Here is a 19,014-nt window from a genome sequence, read left to right on the forward strand (position 1 = left end):
AATAGTAAGGCTATTACAAACAAAACGTCCGATCACTATGGACACATGTTGATATTAACGTGACTTCCATCCTAATGCAAGATGTCTTGAGCTCTGCCCAAAGTCCACCTTACAACAGATTCAATTCAGTCGGTAGTAGATCATGAGAATCAATGTTACCCCAGGCCAAACACTGAAGGTCCAATCTCCCTTTGTCAAATATAGACGTAGCTTATTAGATGTTACTGAACTCCTGCAGAGATAACCTTTGAACTTTGCAGTCAGTTTCAACAAGGCTAAACTTTCCAGTTCTATTGCCAACCATTGTTTTCAGCATGAGTGACTTTTAGCGGACATTATTACCCACCTTCAGAAAATTAGCTAGTGAAGGCCAAGTTGAAATGGTAACAACCATGATAACCCGTCAGAATGTTTGTGCTGGACGTCCTGTCTAACGGAGGAACATCAATACTGCGAAAGCCTTAACCTACTTTCAGATTCTGACAGATTCTGTGAAGCGAGGCCTTGTACTCTGTGTGTGAGATTACTCTGCTATCAGACATGCTGCCTTCTCGTCTTCAGCCTCTCAGTGTTATACCACCGCTGCAGCATTCAGTGTCAACAAGAAATACAATATATTAAGGGAGTTAAGATACTACTTCATGGTCTTTTCATTGTTTCAACAACTGCATTATGTTATCGTTTAACAGTGGGTAAGTAGTGACATGTAACATTGCTCTATTATTACGCTGGAGCTAGTCCAACTTGAAATTGGACTCCATTATATTTAATGGACCGTTCTGCAGAACACTGATAATAATGTTAACTGTATTTAAAAGGTTCAATGTGTAAGATATTCCAGAATTTAAACATTAAAACAGAGTGTGGAGAGGTAAGAGAGTTGACTTTATGTCAAAGACGTCTACGTGTTGTGTTGCAGAGAGATCTACTGAAATCTAACGGACAGCTCTGCTCCGTAATGTCTAGGATGAATATTGAGCCACTATAGCGCCAGTCGGCTCAGCACAGAGGGAGAAGAAGTACAGCTGCCTGACTCGGGCAGACTCAGGGCTTGTCAACATTACAGTCATGATCCCTGCACGTTTGACAGTTTGTTTTGATTAAATCCAAAGTGGCAGAAACGAGAAAAGGACTCGCCGCCTCACCTCGTTCCCACCGCTGCCAGGAGGCTGCTCCGCTGGGAGTAGAGTGTGTGAGAGAGAGACGGGAGACGGACAGATCTTCCGTTTGCAGTCGGCAGATAGCACCGATTCAGCCGACTCCTCGCCAGATTGTCAGACTTTCTGTTGCTGCCGTTACGCAGGTTAGACGCAGAGTTCCATCATCCCGCTGTTACTCCCGGTGGTGCGAGATACGGCGGCCCAAGCCAACATGCAAACTATCAAAACGGAACGTTACACGGACCGCGCAGCCCCCAGTGCCACAGTAAACACAGATATCTTAGCCCCACATGAAGATTGTAAGATAGCGGTGTTATTTAGACCGACTCTTATCTGGTCTCATGAACTGACTGACAGGAGTGAAGAAATACACAGTAAATCAACACTAGATGAGAGAGATGTATAGCTGGAGAATACTATAATGCTCTCAAACTTACAACTGAAATATAAACAAGAGGTCAAATACTGACCCCTATTGATTTGGAGCAGGTCGCTCAGAAAGTACGCATTGCACCTTTAATGGTGACTAATGAACTCTAAGCATCAACTGAACAAACACTAAGAAGCAGAAATTACCTTACATTAGTGTCTCTATCAGTCTTGTAGCAGCCACGTGTGTAGCAAAGACATTAAAACAGGAAATGTTATCGGCGTAAACATCGGCTGGCAAATCCACAACCTCTCATAACACTGCAACTACTGTACTGCCTGTGACATCTTTGTCAGAGGAAAGAGTAAGAGCAACCGCTCAGCTGACAGCAGAGTGAGGAGGACTAAGGACACAGACAAGTTGACAAGGGAAATGATAAGAGGGTGCCACATTGTTTGAGTATTTATCTTAATGGATTTGCTGTATCAACTAATGAGAAAGGAAGCAAGACACGGAATGTGTATAGGTGTAACAGCTACAGCAGTGAGAGCACTATCACGACCGCCCCCCCTGGTTCACTCTTGCTATGTTTCTTTTTCCCCTTATACACATATTAAAATACAAGCACGCACACGCACACACACACACACACACACACACACACACACCCTTTCGCCTGCTGCTTTATTAGTTGATGAGTCATAGCTCTGGGTCTTCTAAACTGGGACAATCCACATACTCAACAAACACACACAGCTTTTACAATAGAGCACCACAGACGCACCAATTTGCACACACAGAATGCACGCACGCACGCACGCACGCACGCACGCACGCACGCACGCACGCACACACACAGAGGGGCGACTTGGCAGCAATCGACTCACAGCCTGGGGACTCTCAAGCTGCCTGGTGTTGATAGGTTAGTGCTATTTTTCTTTCACACATCCAAGAAAACTTAGTGTGTTGAATATCAGCGCCACCTGCTTGGTCTATGAAATGGTCTAATTAGGTTTATCAGGGAAACCTTACTTATCTACTCTCCCTATCATTGGAGACAGGTTATTGATTATGCAAATGCTCTACAACTCAATATTAGAAGGTGGACCTAATATTAAGGCGTAAATGTCCCCAGTAGCATCAACTCAATCCAAATGTTGCCTCTGTGATACTTTTCCTCTTGTATTGATTTATTTATGATACTCTGATGCCACTGAATTTATAATCTGCGTGTCTGTATAAAAAGAAAGAGCACAGCAAGATGGCCCGGCCAAGTTCTACTTCTGCTTGCCAAATAAACTAAACTCAAGACGTTTGTTGGTGTAACTTTGTGGTGTAAACGCCGACTTTTATGCTCTTTGTTAAGGCTGCACTGGGCACTTCTGCACTTTGATGGCCCTAAGTGGCAACAAGAGATAACGCTTTGGATGCTGAAAGTTGCAAGTCCTCATTATCAATAAAACATGCATGTGATGTCAGGAAGACGCAGACTCTGAATCTTTAAGTTTACTCTTCGGAGGAGATGGTGGTGGAGAAGAGAAAAAAGCCCTTGGCAGCACATGAGTCCTCGTTAAGTTTGGTTTCTCTCTATATTTGCTCTTTGACTTCTAATTTGGGGAGAAGTTTAGCATTTTGTGTGTGTGCTAATGCTCAACAGCATTCCAAATAGATAAATAAAACTGATTTACTGCATATTTCTTTAACCCGTTGTAGTGACTGATATACACATAGACACTTTGCATCAACACAAACACATTGCACTTACAGCAAGAGCACAGAACCACTCAGGCAATCAGACAAACTCCGCGTGAGTGACAGAATTGGATCTGGATGATAATGGCTGCATATGGGACTGTTTGCCTTGTAATATTATTTGTCAGAGAAGAAGAGACAGTAAAAGTGACAGACAAGCAAATTAAGAAGTAAAAGGAGAGACATAATGAGCTCTTCCTGTTTGTCTGTACGACGAGCCTCCTGTCTGTTTTTATGTATCTGTGTTCAAGGAGGTAAACCTTCCTCAGTCGTAAAATAATAAATCAAATCACCAAAGTGTGCCAGACAGAGAGCACAAAATGTTAACAGATGAAGCAGCGATTAAAGCAATCAAGACCGAGGTGTTAGAAGGGGAGCGAATACTTGGACAACCTTTCTGGAACCATGCGACTGCCACCGCGATGACGCCCTTTTGACTAACCACATCCAAGCGGTTTTACACTTAACCATACCGCCTTAAGGGAGCTTAGCCAGTCACGTAATTCGTCGTGGTTTGTCCGTGTCTTCTTTCCTGTGTCTGAGGAAAGTGGTTTAACTACTTTCTCCTCACCTTCTATGCTTTTTCTACAATTTAACGTTTTACAGTAGATCCGTCGGAAATGTTCAAAACCTGAAGGCAAGTGATAGGAAATAGAAAAAAGCCCAATCCAGTCCTGTTAGGGACAATTACTTTGAGAAAATATCTGTTGTTGACGCCTTTCCACCAGCTGCAGGAACTAATGGAACAAGTATCCACCGATGCACAAGTCCTCGGAAAAACACTTTGTCTTAAGTATGTTGCCGTCATAATTGAAATCAATATCAATACTGCGTCACTGCATGGAAGGATGCTCAATATCTTCCATCGGCCCTGTGGTTGGCAGGGAGAGGGAATAGTCTTGTGTGTCTTTCGCTAAAGAATAGAGGGAGGCTTCCATGTTACGGTTAGCCTGAGTCTCAGAGATTAAACCTGAGTGCTGCCAAGACTGCTGGCTCAGTGGCTGTGGTTTCTCTCACGAGGAACCGGGGGGGGGGGGGGGGGAATGAAATCTTTTTACAACAAAACATTTTCTGGGCAATTTGGTTTCATTGTTTGGAACATTTTGGTCCCTTCCAAAAGGGATATGTTGAACTGTGAAGTAACAATTTTGAATTGTATATTGGCTAGTACATCTCCTGCCTCTCACCCAGAATGCTCGGGGAGGAACTGACTACTCATAAGCTATGGCTCAACTGCACACAACGGACAAATTAGCATATATACATGTACATATAAGCACATAAGCTAGCATGCAGAGTGAGACTGCTCTATTTTTGAGTTGCTAAAGTCACTAAATAGGGTGGAAGGCACTCTTAAATCCTGATAGTGGTTAGAACCAGGTCACAAAAATTACTATAATACTAATCAGTGCAAGAAATGTCATCATGATGCATAACAGGAAGCTGTAGAGGTGAGTATAACGCTCTCTATTCTATTATATCTGTTCTATTTTATTCTATTCTGGTCGTGTAGAGGTCAGGGCCTATCTGAGCGTGTCATAATCCCACCCACTGCTATTTTGTCTTTACCCAAGGTATAGAAACAAGGTGTTGGCTGACTCACAGCAGTTATGAGACACATATCCACAACATTTCTTCCGACACATTCTTTCTCCGTGTAGCATGACTGCCCACGGACCAACCAGAGAACCTCAAGTGTAGAAGCAATGAACAAATACTGTATCTGTGCGGAGAAATCGGAGCATATTAGATCGCTTTAGCAAATAGAAATCCCTTGAGGTGACAGCGTGAGGTGGTAAAAGCTTCATAAACCCTTTGTTTATGTGAGTGTGAGTGTGAGACGAACGCTGAACATTAGCTTGTGCCTCGAAGCTTGTATACAGAATATTGCATTTTTATTCACAAATATAGTGTGTGTGTGTGTCATGACATCATAGATCTGTGCTCTCATGCGTTCTTATGGGTCACTTGCTAAGTTTCCTGCCACTGTCATCTCCTTCCCCTCCTGACCGTAATCCTGGCCCTCTAGCTTTCTGGCTAGACATCAGACGCCGACCCTATCTCTCTCCGTTTCTCACACACACACACACACACACACACACACACACACACACACACACACACACACACACACACACACACACACACACACACACACAATAGCACAAACACAATCAGAAGTTGGCCCAAAATACCAATGTGAGACCAAAGACAGTACCGAGGGGAGCATCGCCCAACCAAGGTCACACTCCGGGCGTAGAGGAGAGACTGTCATCTCTGTCCAACCTGGACATAAATGTGGCCGGAAGGAAACCAATATGGCCACCTGTTTGGCTGGAAATACAGCAAGGGCGATTAGTTCAAACAGGCAACACACATGCACCGTCAAGTGAATGATGATGAGGAGGGGAAAGTTTGCGGGGTTTGCATTTTGCCTGAGACGGTGATACATTGTTGAAAAGTAAAAGTGCAAACTGCTTTGCTTCTCTTAGCATTCAGGGGGGGAAAAAGCTCAACAAAATCCATGGATAAAATAAATCTTTACAAAAGAAAATGCATCAAACAACCTAATAAATTAGAATGAAAAGATTATCTCCGAGTCACCAGAGCAAATGAATGTCTCCTCCGCCTGCTAACAGTGGAAGATTTTGAATAGTGGCTCACAAAGGAGCAAGGTGACACCGTTGTGTTGAGGTTAAACTGAGGGCTAATCTCGTTGGCTGTAAAACGCGCTGTGCTTAGCTGCCACACTAAAAAGGTGCGTTTAACTTTAAAGCAGGTGGCTCTCGGGTGCCAAGCTGTCACACAGTGCTGAACAAGTTGCAGAGTGACTCTTCCTCCTGTCGGCAATCCATATGCCGGTGTTTGAATGAAGTTGACTATCAGACGGGGTGTATTGCTGCTAGAGTGCAGGAGCTACTGATACATGACGGTGCTGGAAGAAGCATAAGAAAACTTGGCAGTGTGTGTTTGGAAGGAGGAGGGTTTTCAATTAAAAATTCTAGCTCAGATCTGAAGTGTACAGCTGTTGATAGCGCAACAGCTGGATGGGAACTGCACAGACCGCACTCGGTTACTATATGTGCTGTGGAAGCACTGAAGAAACGAGTCAGAGAAAGGCTAAATAAAGCAAAATTCAATGATAACCCAAAAGAGTGTGCGGCTTTAAAGTTACACTGTGCTGAAAGAAACCCAAAAGCACCAGAGTAACAATCAGAGCAAGCGCCTGAAGGGGTTTTTGTACTGAAACATCAGGTCGTACACACACCGCTATTGCAGCTCTGACAGCCTGAACAGCTCGTCCACAGCTGTTAAATCTTAAGCTGGGGTGAACTGTAATGTATCGTGTGAACCAAAGAAGAATGCACAAGAAAGAATGCCACCATGACTGCAGGGGTATCACACTTTTAAACCGGAACAATAGCGCTGTAGTGTTTGAGGATTGATATTGTGGTGACACCAGACGAGTCTACGCAAAATCAGCTGGCAGATTCGTCAAAACCACGACCAAGTTTTTCTTAATCATCCACATTACTCGAGTTGCACTTGAGATATTTCATGGACCGCCTGTTCTTTTGACAGTAGGTCGGTTGCCCTCCCAGCTGATTTATAATCTATCAATCTGCTAAACAATAAGAGTCTGAAAAAGGCAGAAGTTTCGTGACCTTCCTGCCTACATGCAAGTGCAACGCAGGAACACTTTAGCCCTTAAACAGAGCAATAGAAAACAACAACAAAGCAGACGTTCTGTAAACTACATGCCAAAGCCCAATGTATGATTAATAGGTCTATCCAGAGACGAGAAGTACGGCTGGCACGGACACGAGGCAGTATATCTTAATACTCAAGTGCCTCGGCCAGTTCTTGATGCTATTTTCTGCTAAGAAGAGCAAATGCCTTCAACCATTTTTCCTCTTAGTTCGCGGAGACAGGTGCACGGCTGCAGGTGGGAGCCGCTGACAGGAAGCAGAGCGGGGAACAGTCAATGTGGGACGACGGCTTCACTTTGGAGGTCAATCACGACCTTTAATGGGACATGATATCGGCCTTGCGGTCACGCTCTGGAGAGTTTCCTCAAAGTGTTGAGTAAACTTATGGTCCGGCGGGCCAACAAGGTCTCCTGAAGCCCTTGCACAGACTGTCCCCCTCATTACCGTACTTATGTAAAACACTAATGGGAGCACTCCTTTGCCAAGAATCCTTTCCAATCACCAGCAGCGACCCCTCCCTATAATATGACAGTCACGATTTATGCCTCCACGCTGCAGGGCATATTAACCATTAGGGACAGTGTGCTGTCTTGTATCCACTTTCATCTGTAATAACTCAAGGTAAGACACCACCATATTTCATCCCCTCTGTGAATCTTAAATGATCTCGCTCACTTTTTCTCCCTTGCTCCGACTCTTCGCCCAAATTCCCCCTTCCCTTAATTTCTCTCTCATTCTCTTTCCTCCTCTCTCTTCATCTTTATCTCACTCTGTCTTCCCCTTCCTGCAGGGCCTCGACTCATCTGGAGAGTTGCCAGGAATACAGATAGGATCACTCGCAGATGTACAATAACTTGAGGGGAATAAATATGCCCTAATTGAGAGAAATGATGTAATATTGATCCTAGGGCCTCTGAACCTTTGGCATCGATGGAGCGTTCTGCCGAGTCTGTGACATTTAGAGGGATAGCTGGTGTGTATGCGAGACTGAGAGTGTGTGTGTGTGTGTGTGTGTGTACGTGTGATATTGGGGATAGGTGTTACTGAGGCTGTTCTTTGTGAGATTTCTTTGTGAAACTAAAACGTATCTCTTGGTTCGATTAGAACTTATCGAGACTACCCGCTGCAGAATGTACTGAATATAACACAGAGTTGCTGCATTGATGCTTTTAAAAATTAGCTTAATTTCAAATTTGAGCGGGAAAATGTCAGCACGTCTGTATTTGTGCCATGAAGGCTGGTGGTTTTTGGGTTAAAGTGAAAACAAACACAAATGGCCTCGTCCATAAATAAAAAATGACAATTCTGTACATATCAAAGCAAAGTTGAGTGGGTTTTAGGTTCAAATGTTTTAATTTCAAAGTTATCTTTAATGTAGCATTATGTAAATTAGGGCCAAATACTTTTCATCCTTGTCCTTAGCTACAGACATAAGCTCTCGTCTCTTGTGCCCTTCAAACATATATTGTATTTATTACATTATGTAACACACTTTAAATTGCCTTTTTGAAAATGTGCTATATAAATAAATGTGCCTTTCCTAATAAAGAATAATAAAACAAAGTCAAAAGCTGAGCTACAAAGTGGGCAGTTGCATGTGAAGACAACACATGGTTTCTATGTTACAAGTGAGAATAACAACAAAATCAATAAACCCACAAGTGATAATCACGCCTTCCTGACCCTTTGACGTTTACATCATCTCTCCAGGACTCTTGGTATTTACCTTGAACATGATCTATTGCACACGTCTACTTCTCTGTTGCATGGTGCGCCTTCATCCCACAGCACATCGTCAGCAGGACGTCCAAGACATCAATATCAGCAGTTGGATATTGAAAATGAAGCCTGAATTGATGTGACAAGATTCCAAACATGACACCATTACGAGATCAAATCCATACAGCTACAGGAAGAAATATGTTCCAGGATAATGGCGTGCTCAACATTCATGATAAAGTCAAGTAAAGGTTATACTCTATGTGAGTAGAAGTTCATCATTTCTTCCTAATGGTGTTCTGTTTCTGCAGAGGAGAAGTAGAGATATACTTAAAGAAGGATCTGTATTCGTCTTTTAATGTGATGGTTTAGAGGAAATGGGAGTCTCATAACACCCTGGCCTGCACCAGAATAACAACACGTTGATGTGCTAACCTCGTCATTACCAAAGGACTGCAAACTCTAATTCAATTCAGGATAATGATGGTTTTCTTCTGAGGCATCCTCTGTTCATACTCTATCATTAAACAATGCGACTCCTTCCGATGACTGACTGAAAACCAATATCCAGTTTACACTGTTATTATTCAGCAAGCAACAAATGAGAAAGTTCAACCTCTGAGAGGAGAGCAGATTGTCAGATTGTTATAGAGAGGCTGCGCAGAACAAAGAGATTTCCACAATGAGCCTTTCCAAGAGGAAGTGATACACATTTCCAAACCATGTAATTAAAAGAATGCCTTTTGTAATACTCGGCAGCGGTGCGAAAATTAATATGTTGGATGCTCTACTACTACTAATATGACAGGGATTTGCAGGGAGCTCAAGTTGAAAGAGTTTCAACAATTCTCGCTGAATCTCAGGTTATTGCGCCACTGTGTACTTTCTGGCTCTCATTTTCTTATTTGGCAGTACAAGAACAAACTATATATATATATATATATATATATGTAATAACTCAATAATCTAAAAGCAAACAATGATACATATGTAGATTTGATGTCAATCAAAGAGACAAAGCATCTTTTGATGTTCGTCACAAACGTCATTTGAAGTTATGCAGAGATAGTCAGTGGACAGAAGCCTAAATGGAGTAAAAGCCTGTGTTTTGAGGTGTATCTGTGACCTTTGAGCCCTTCCTGTGTTCACAATTAGTTGCCGCACTACTTCCCATCATTGAATGAAAACAACAAATCCTCTAAAAAGGGGTCCCAAAAGGCATTGTGGGAAACAAAACAAGTTACTAACTGAGGCAAGAAAACCAGGCGGTTTTGGGGAAAGTGAACACACCAAAGGAATAAATTCAATTACTTTAACACAAAACAACTCTTGGGATGCATTGGATATTACAGATTGATGCATAACAGTATGACACAAAAGGTGCATGGCTTCTGAAAAGCGAGATGCGAGAGTTTAAAAGTGGATTTCGGGGGAAATTTAGCAAAGAGACTCAGACACCATCACCTTGTTCTTTCCCTGCTGCAATTTCAGAAAACTAGCTTTCGTTGTCGTAACGTCAAGTGTCAGGGGATGAAGTGTGATTTCTTCAGGAAGTTGAAAGGTTTTGAAGTTTTAACAGCCAATCAAGATCACAGGGGGAACTTGCTGGATATTCCCAGAATGAGCATCCCAAACAGAGTGCAACAATGGTCGTAAATTCAATCTAACTAGAAACAAAATGTCAGAATAGGTAGACAAGTGAAGCTGCAAGTGACTCGTCAGTCCTGCATAGAAAACTATAACAAATCAAACCTGGCAGCAGCATAAAGTCTAAAGAAGCAGGTTTGTGTCTGTGTTCAGCAACATAACGTGAGACACACATGTTAATGCACTAAAGATTCGATGTGTAAGATGTGCCAGATTTTAAAACATTAAACTCATATCATCAACAGAATGTGAAGAGGGCTTCTTCTGGCTGAGCTCGAGTGTCCTATTTATATTTAATATTTAGAAGAGAGATATATAACTACAGAATACAATACACAAAGATATCATTTTTTGAACCTTTAAGGAAATAAATCACCCCCGTTGTCAAAGTGTTTAGTGTTTAGAAACTGTTCACATTAGCACTCTAATAGAAACAGACTTGCACTGCAGTTAATCTGCTTGGCTTGACTGTAGACAGTTATTCTACATCTGCACAAGACAGAGCGAAAGCAGTGCGCATTGAACTCTCAGCCCGAATTACAGACACAAACTGTAACTGATCGGTCCCACAGAGAAATCAGTGGAAAAACATGTCCGCCGAGGGCTGAGAAGAGCATTTTTACAACATGTTTTAATCAAGTATTTTAAATTTAATCAATTATAACCTGAGGAACCTCATCTATTAGGAGACAAAATAGAGAGTGGGCCACAGACAATGTGTTCTGATTAATTGGGGCCCCCCATTTACAGATCCCTCTGTCCGTCCCTTGAGTTCCACAACAAGAGCCTGAGAAGTGTCTCTCCACATTCGCCTTTCCCCGCTCCGCTCGCTTTCTCCCTCTCACCTGCCTAATTAACTGTCAGCGAAAGCCTTTTACGCTTCTATATTTCAGGGGAGAATGAATATTAAAATTCCGCCAAAACTGCCACGCTGCATTTGACTGGGCTCTCTGTGGATGACAAGAGCACGCTAGCCCAACATTGAGAGGAAGTGATAGAGGCTTGTACAGGAATAGAATCAAATAGTTGTTCATACATTATGTACACAGAGGTGCTGACTGCGTAGAATATCAATGGTTGCATAAGTGAACGAGCAGCATAAAAACGCTGTCTGCTAATCCGTATCCACTAAAAATCAAGAGGAAAATCCAAACTGAACTTCTCGTACAGGGAATTTAAAAGTAGTTACAAAATAGTCTAAACAAGGAGCAACATGTCTTTTGGTAGGACCATTATTGCCTGTTCTCTAAGCTATCAGGTAATGGATGGAACATCTCTATCAAAAACTTAATTATATGAAAAAAGCCAGAGAGGCTTTTATCCATCATCAATTTGAAGCTACAATGATTTGCGCCTATTTTCCTGATTGCCACCTTTTACCTCAGCGAGCCAGTTGTGTTCATCGCCCATGACAAATTGACTTCAAAGGAAGCCTCCATCATGACCCATTTTTCCTTCCACCAACAGCTGAGCTCTCACCCAATAAGGCACAAAGCGGGAATTTTCCCATGAGCCCCTGTGCATCAAAAGCTGGTAAGGCAAACGGGAGACTGCCGCTCCGAGGCAGCCACATGATATGGAGGCAATCATTTGAAGCAATGCTCACGTCGTAAATTTGAAGGTAATGCGAAGGGAGATTGTGTACGGTTTCTCAGAAGTACCACTTGGATTCATTACTGACTCATTAGAGCTGAACAGGCACAAGCAGCATCCATGTTGCACAAGCTAACCAAGATAAATGTGATCAGTGTAATTATTATGTGGATGCACTCCATAGGACAGGAGGACAAAAAGCAACAGGCGTGGCTTTCATACCCACGGAAATACTTTCTTTTTCATGCACAAATGATGACAATTCATTCCAACCGACTGAACATGCACTTTGGTATCAACTCCTAGAAGTATCACGCAGTAAAAGGCTGAACCACACGTGTGGCATGAGATCCTGCTTTGCCATTATTGTGTTGGTTCTTTGAGATCCTCTCAGTGGCTTCCTGCAGATGTTTCACCTTAAAAGACCTGCTGGAAGTCTTTTATTTGAAACATTTGTACAGAGAGTATTAAGTGGCTTAACAGTGATTGAAAAAAAAAAAAACATCAAAGTAGAAGCAATTTCAATGACTTAGTGCTTAAAAACTGCATTTCAATCAAAGAGAAACTCGGAGCAACAGAGTGGTGAGTGTAATGTGATTCTGTTAAGAACATTTTGGGATAATCGGCACTAATTTCATCGGTACAACAGGTGAACCCGGAGGATAAGATGAGTTTGCATAAACAGCAAACGGCATTTATGACAAATTAAAATGGGAGCAGATCTGACAACAGGGACGACCCTTACTTAAACATGATCGACTACTGTAAACCTATAATGAAAACAGGGGCAATTAGGAATATAGGCCCCGTCTTTATATAAAGAATCTTCAGTAGGTACAATCACTTGACCCCAATATTTCCACCGTATATGCACAGCAAGGAAGGAATTGACATGTTGCTCAAACAAAGCCAACATTAAGTAGAACGGGACCTACTTTCAGGGAATTGGCTTCGATGGCTTCGAATAATCTAGAAATTTGAAGCGATGCCATTGTGACGAGCAGGCATATGTCACAAGTATGACACGATGGACGGACAGAGAATAATCAGTGCGAGTAATAACAAGTCTCCTTACCTATTGCCATCTCTATGACGCTCATTTGGCTCTCCGACGGGAAGAGGATTTTTGGCGGCTTGTCTGTCAGGGGAGCTGTGAAAAGGCAAACAGAGAGAAAGGAAGAGGACATTAAGTTCCACATCTTTCTCCCCCGTGGACAGTGGGAGAATGATTTATTCATTAAAGACCACAATAAAGGCTGCACTAAAATGAGAACAAATACATGGAAATATAATATTTAAAGAGTGGACGGAGAGAAAAAAGAAAGGGATGCATTACTATGACTCAGAATTACCCACTCAAAGCTTGAAAACATCAATGCACACGCTTTTCAAAGAAGCAGCCGCTTCAACACTAATGCTATTCGTTGCTCGTGAAAATGAGTGTGTAAGTGATAATGTATGTGGCTTTGACATGGACCGCAATACAAACTGTACTGTATATACTGCAGCTGTGTAACTAGTCAACCATTTCTGAATCTACAGTATACCCTAAGGTACAAATTGTTCACAGCTGCAGTGGGCATGGGAAGGTTAAGAGCTGCTGCAGGAGATGCAGTATTTTCAGCTGCGTGCAGCTAATATGACCGGAACATGGAGGTTTCCTGAAGTACCATATAAATGATTACAATAACTTTTAGAATAACAAGAATAATGAAAAAGACAAAAAGCTAAAACATAACCTTCTGCACAAGCGATGTGGATATTCTCAAATTGTCAGCCGGTGGCTTGCTGCTGATCTAAAAGTGTATCACAGTTACATTAGAAAAGCCTTCGTCCCAACGCCCTTCGAAAATACTCCAACTCCAATTAGACAGCTGCTGAGTAACAAAAGACGTGCACTTAGAGGCTCCTCATTATAATGATTCCCTAATTGGTTCTAGTCTTCAAAGTGGCATCGGAGAGGTTTTCTATCTGTGCATGCTCGGAAATACTCCGAGGGATGAGGCTCGTTTCAGTACAAATGACTCGTGGTTTGACTGGAGCAGCGATTGCCGAGCTAAACCTGGAAGAACCGGCCGCGTTTGAGTGAGAGGAGCGACGGAAGGAAGGTTTTCAGAGTTCACGCTGCAGCTCTCTGGTGATATAATTCACCACAGCAGACAGCGTTAGCTACAGTTGCATGTTGATATAAAGCCTTGGGGCCAGTTATTATCCCAACAACTGCAGATTAACAGACTTACATTCTTCAGATTCTTTTTCATTTCCAAGTCGTCCGTTTATATATTCAGTTATTCTTCATGAATAACTTTGTGTCATGTTTTTTTGCCATACATAACAGCTGAGAGTTTCATAACGCAACCGCAAGACCCTTGAAATGCACTTTTCCACAACTAAGTTGGATTCTGTAGGCGTGATTCTGTCTTGACAAGGCCAGTTACAAAACTTTGCTTCAACTACTTTGACCTTTGTTGTGGTTCTTCAAGACCCATGTGGTGCTTCATTGACCCATCCATTCAGCATCACTCCTACTCCTCCTGACAGCTTTTCTGGATTAACCTTATGTTACTTCTAAATTTGAACATATTCCTTGTCGGGTAAACCTAAACATAGGCCACTTCAAGCCTTTGAACGACAAATGCTGAGCCTCTGATTGCAACAGAAAGGCCTAGATTGGCTCGATTTATATTGACACTATGTAATCAGCTGAAGACGATGAGACTTATAGCTTTGCAGAGTTTTAAAGCATCATCTTAGAAAACCACAAAAGTCTGCAGACTGTTCCAGCAGATACGTCTGACGAGCAGCTCAACTCCAAATACCAAACGCTATCGGCGAAATATTTAAAACACACAGGGGACCATATTCAGTGTGAGGATGTTTTCCCTGTGTGTTGGTAGCTGCTCTTGATTCGTTTGGATGTTCTTCTTATTTCAAAAGGCGCTTTGTGTCAGTGGTGTGCACTCACTCGTGCTGATTAAAGAACACATTGTTCAGGATGTCCAATCCATTGACGGATAAAACCATAATGTGGCCTCAAATAAATAATCATGCAATTTGTTAAGAGTGGGCTGAAAGCAGGAACAAAAATACCTATATGAGCTCATTAATTACATATTCAAAAAAGAACCTTAGCAAATTATGCCTTTGCCTGTGCCTGGCGTGTCTCAGTGCTGCGTAAAGAAATCTCATTACCTTAATTACCTTTTTCTTGATGAAATATGCTCATATTATTTTGTTTCATTATGACTTGAAAAGAGTTTTTCCACTCTGATGGTTTGTCTTCCACAAGACAATGCTGGATTTTGAAGAGAGGAAATGATGCACGGGAAGGGATGTGGCTGCATGTATTTATAGTAACATGAAAAGAGAGCTCAGCTGGGGATACAAACATCAAACATGGAGCCACGGCTCGATGCTTATATTGTTAAAGTGAATTTGAAAGTTATACGTTTGCATCCATGATAAAACAAGAATACATAGAATAGAATAAGTGTATTTATACAGTATATAACTGCAGGACTGTTAAATGTGTCCCTATTTCTTTAACTGTTGGAGATTTATTTGGCTAAGTGTTATGCATTATAGTAAAGCACTCCTAGCAACTGCCTCCAGTAGCACCTGCAGGTAGGAAAGCATGATAGTGTTTGAAGTTACACAATCACTGGCAGGATGTGGAAAAACTGGAAAATGGAAAATGCAGCCAGGTTGAAAATAACCTCAAAGCTTCAACGCTGCTCCTGGCGACTATACCAAGACATGTAGTCACGTGCTATTAATACAACACAAGCGACACAGCACATTTAAGTTCACCGTGCCATCTGGTGTCTGACACTTTATATGTGCATGAGCTGAACAAAAATTAAGCGTTTGGATATTAATCCTGAAATGTGGAGGTGTCAGCCTCCGCACAATCGAATCATAAGTACCCACTGGACAACATCTTGTCCATTATAGTCGGGAGAGGATCTTCAGTCACGTCCTCCGACTGTGACGACTGAGCAAATATCTATTGAGTCTCAATTAAAAAGTCGTGACATGGTGCTCACTGCGGTAACCTCACTTTACAATTCAAGCTAATGAGATTGATGCATTTAAATTTTTGTTAAAAGTCTTGTTTTGATATGCAGGCTGCACTGAGCCAGTTTAAGGTGAAATCCCAAATACGGAAGGTAAACAACATTCTGGCACATTTTTTAATAAGCTCATTTTAAAGCTAAAAGGTAAAAGAAAAGTAGGAGAAGGCTGTTTAAATCTAGGAGAAATAGTGCCTTTCATCCAAATCAAGGGCACGCTGCTGATATGCTGTACGCCGGTGGGAGCCCACCGCTCTGAAAGGCACGCGTACACACACACACACAGACGCACACAAATTTGAGATGCATTAGTGAAGCTGGCTGGTCTTCAACTACAAAACCATAATTCTGTGGTGGGTTATTATAAAAGGGAGTGGGCAGGCTTTTCGCTAAGGGGCGAGAAACACATCCAGCCTGACCTGCTTCCCTACACGCAAACAGTAGAAGCACACACACACACACACACACACAAACATTCCTGCACACATAAACATCGAAAAAACCTCACGTTGGTATCAGCTGGGGAGAGAATCTTTAAAGTGTCCCTCACAGGCCCTGTGATCTGCTCTAGCTGTGATCGCATGATGATGGATGGGGGGATGAAGTAATGAAATAGGAAAAAAAAGACCTTGTTCTCTCCCATTAACTCTCCCATCGCCTTGTCCCCCTCCCCTATCTGTCGCTCGCTCGCTGCATGTCTTTGTCACTCTGTCTGTCTCTTTCTGTCGCTCTCAAGGGTGAGAGAGAGGGAAGATGAAAAAGGAGGAAGGGAGGGGGTTGTGGTCCTCTGTTCACACCTCATTAAAGACCACTTCAGCAGACATAGATTAAGAGGAGGTGTGTGTGTGTCTGTGAGCTTCACACTGTTAAAGAAAAGATGCAGTGTGAGTTGAAAAGAAATGAAGGCAGTTGTCAAACAACAACAAGATGTCGATGTTCGGCTCAGTAAACTTTTATTTTGAAGAAATCCTTTGAATTTGACAATCAAATCAAAGAGAGGAGCTTTTTTTTTTTTTACGCATGCACTAATGATCTTAAAGGATCTAATTGCGCTGTCAACTCATCACGGCTGGTTTAACTTATTAAATATTATTACTAATTATTGAAGTGTGGCCATTAAAAATGTCGTTTTTTATAAATGGAATTTGTCAAACCATCACGGCAGACACTTGATATATTAAAGGATACGTCATTTAAATGAATCTAAAAGAGATAATGCAACTGGAGGACTGTAATGTGTTGCATCAGTTGGCAGAATGTCTTCAGACTGGACGTCAGCCGAAGGGAGCTCCTGAGAACTCGGAAGGAGAAGAAATTTGTCAGCAGCTGTCAGGGACTGTTAAAGTTCTGAAAAAGTAACTGGCTTCCTCGGGGCAGGAGGGATAAATGGATCACCGTTCCAGATAACCAGCAAATTGAACTCAATAAGTCAAGTTATTATTATTATTATTATGTACTCACTGAGAGGCAGTCATCAAGTACTTACAAGGTTTTATAGAGCACTTTTCTCTTTCATGGCTAAATATACAGGTCAATAGACTGGAAAAATGCCATTGTAAATTCTTAATGTGACCTCAAGCTGCAGGAAAAGTGCTTTCATTACCTCACGACCGAAACGGTGCAATTTTCAAATTTCAACGACGGCACACAAAATGTGCACAACCAGTCAGATGAACAGAACAGTTCAGTGTTCATGAAAACAACGACGCTGCTGCTGCTGCTGCTGTTGCCTGTGATGGTGCCGCGTGGCAGTTAAACTTTATGGTTCTGGAGGAATAAGTGTTATTTTAGCGGGAGGAGCTCGTGGCTGTGGCCCCGGAAACATCTGCTGGAGGCAAGCGGTGTGAAATGAAGCAAAGTCAGGCTGAGTGCAGAAGGAGATGCCGTTTAACTAGGGAGCTATGAAGTACATACGGTATTAGAAACCTGGATTGTAATTTCTTCAGAAACCCCCTACTTCTTTTGCAAATTGGAAATCTCTATCGAGAATATTGTGTTTTTTCCCGCTTCAATGTGATTACAGCATTGCATGCAGGACAAGTCAATTGTCTCAACATGTCAGAATATTATTCTTTTTGCAGTAATATTCCAGGCTGCACAGTGATTGGTTGAATTATCCACTGGACCCCCATAATGAAGCCAAGTGGAAGTCTCCAGTGTCACTTTAGTGTTTAGTACTGTACAGTAACCCTATACCAAACATTTAATCAGATAAATAATTAAAGACGCCCGTCAAAAGAGAATCTACTTCCCTATTGATCACTTGTTTGTAAGCTTCCACTATCATGAGGGGAACATGCTGGAGACCAGACCTCTCTAAAAATGGACAGACTTGTGTTACAAAGCGCTTTGGAACAAAATGTTGCTGCATTTGTTTGCTTGTCACCTGCCATTTTATCCTTCAACCCGCTGGTCCACCTCCTGTTAAAGCTCTGTTGGCTTTAGAGTTGTAGACTGTGCAGGTTATTGGAGTAAATTGAATCTGCTGCCATGTTCCCAGAGCCATTGTGAGATGATGAGGAACTACCCATTTGCTATGGCCACGAACACGGATCAACAAATGCTCAGTTGGCTTTGAGGAAAAGTCTCTCCACACTATTACATTCCCACCGCCAGGCTGTAAACGAGGCAGAATGCTTCCATCGATTCATTATTTTTACGCCCTATTATACACATATGTTGCTAGAAAATCAGGTTGTGGTGATGGTGTACCCACTGGGACCTCATTCGCTTGTTCTTATCCGACAGGCGTGGAACCTGTGCCGATCTCCCTCATTGCTGACATGTCCTTCTGCACACCACTGTTTAATTTGCACCTACCAATATCTTCATCTCTGACCCTGCTCCATGATTTCCCCGTTAGGACCGATGTTAACTGCTTCTATGTACTGCCGCGACCGGAAACGCCATTAGAGCAGCCGCTCCCACACCATGTCTGGCACCAACCACGTAGATCAAATTCTTTCTCACCCATTCTGATATGTAGTCGA

General features: G+C 42.3%; 1 protein-coding gene across 9 annotated transcripts in view; it reads right to left on the reverse strand.

Moving 5' to 3' along the window:
* Positions 1-19,014, reverse strand: part of LOC115018292 (interleukin-1 receptor accessory protein-like 1) — a 244,447-nt gene that overhangs the window by 63,937 nt on the left and 161,496 nt on the right. For all 9 annotated transcript variants that reach the window (XM_029447269.1, XM_029447274.1, XM_029447272.1 and 6 more), the window contains one exon: positions 13,027-13,101. In XM_029447269.1, the coding sequence (XP_029303129.1) occupies positions 13,027-13,101 (75 nt within the window). The remainder of the gene's footprint in view (positions 1-13,026; positions 13,102-19,014) is intronic.

This window comes from Cottoperca gobio, chromosome 2, assembly GCF_900634415.1.
Source record: "Cottoperca gobio chromosome 2, fCotGob3.1, whole genome shotgun sequence".
In the NCBI taxonomy this organism is placed as follows: domain Eukaryota; kingdom Metazoa; phylum Chordata; class Actinopteri; order Perciformes; family Bovichtidae; genus Cottoperca; species Cottoperca gobio.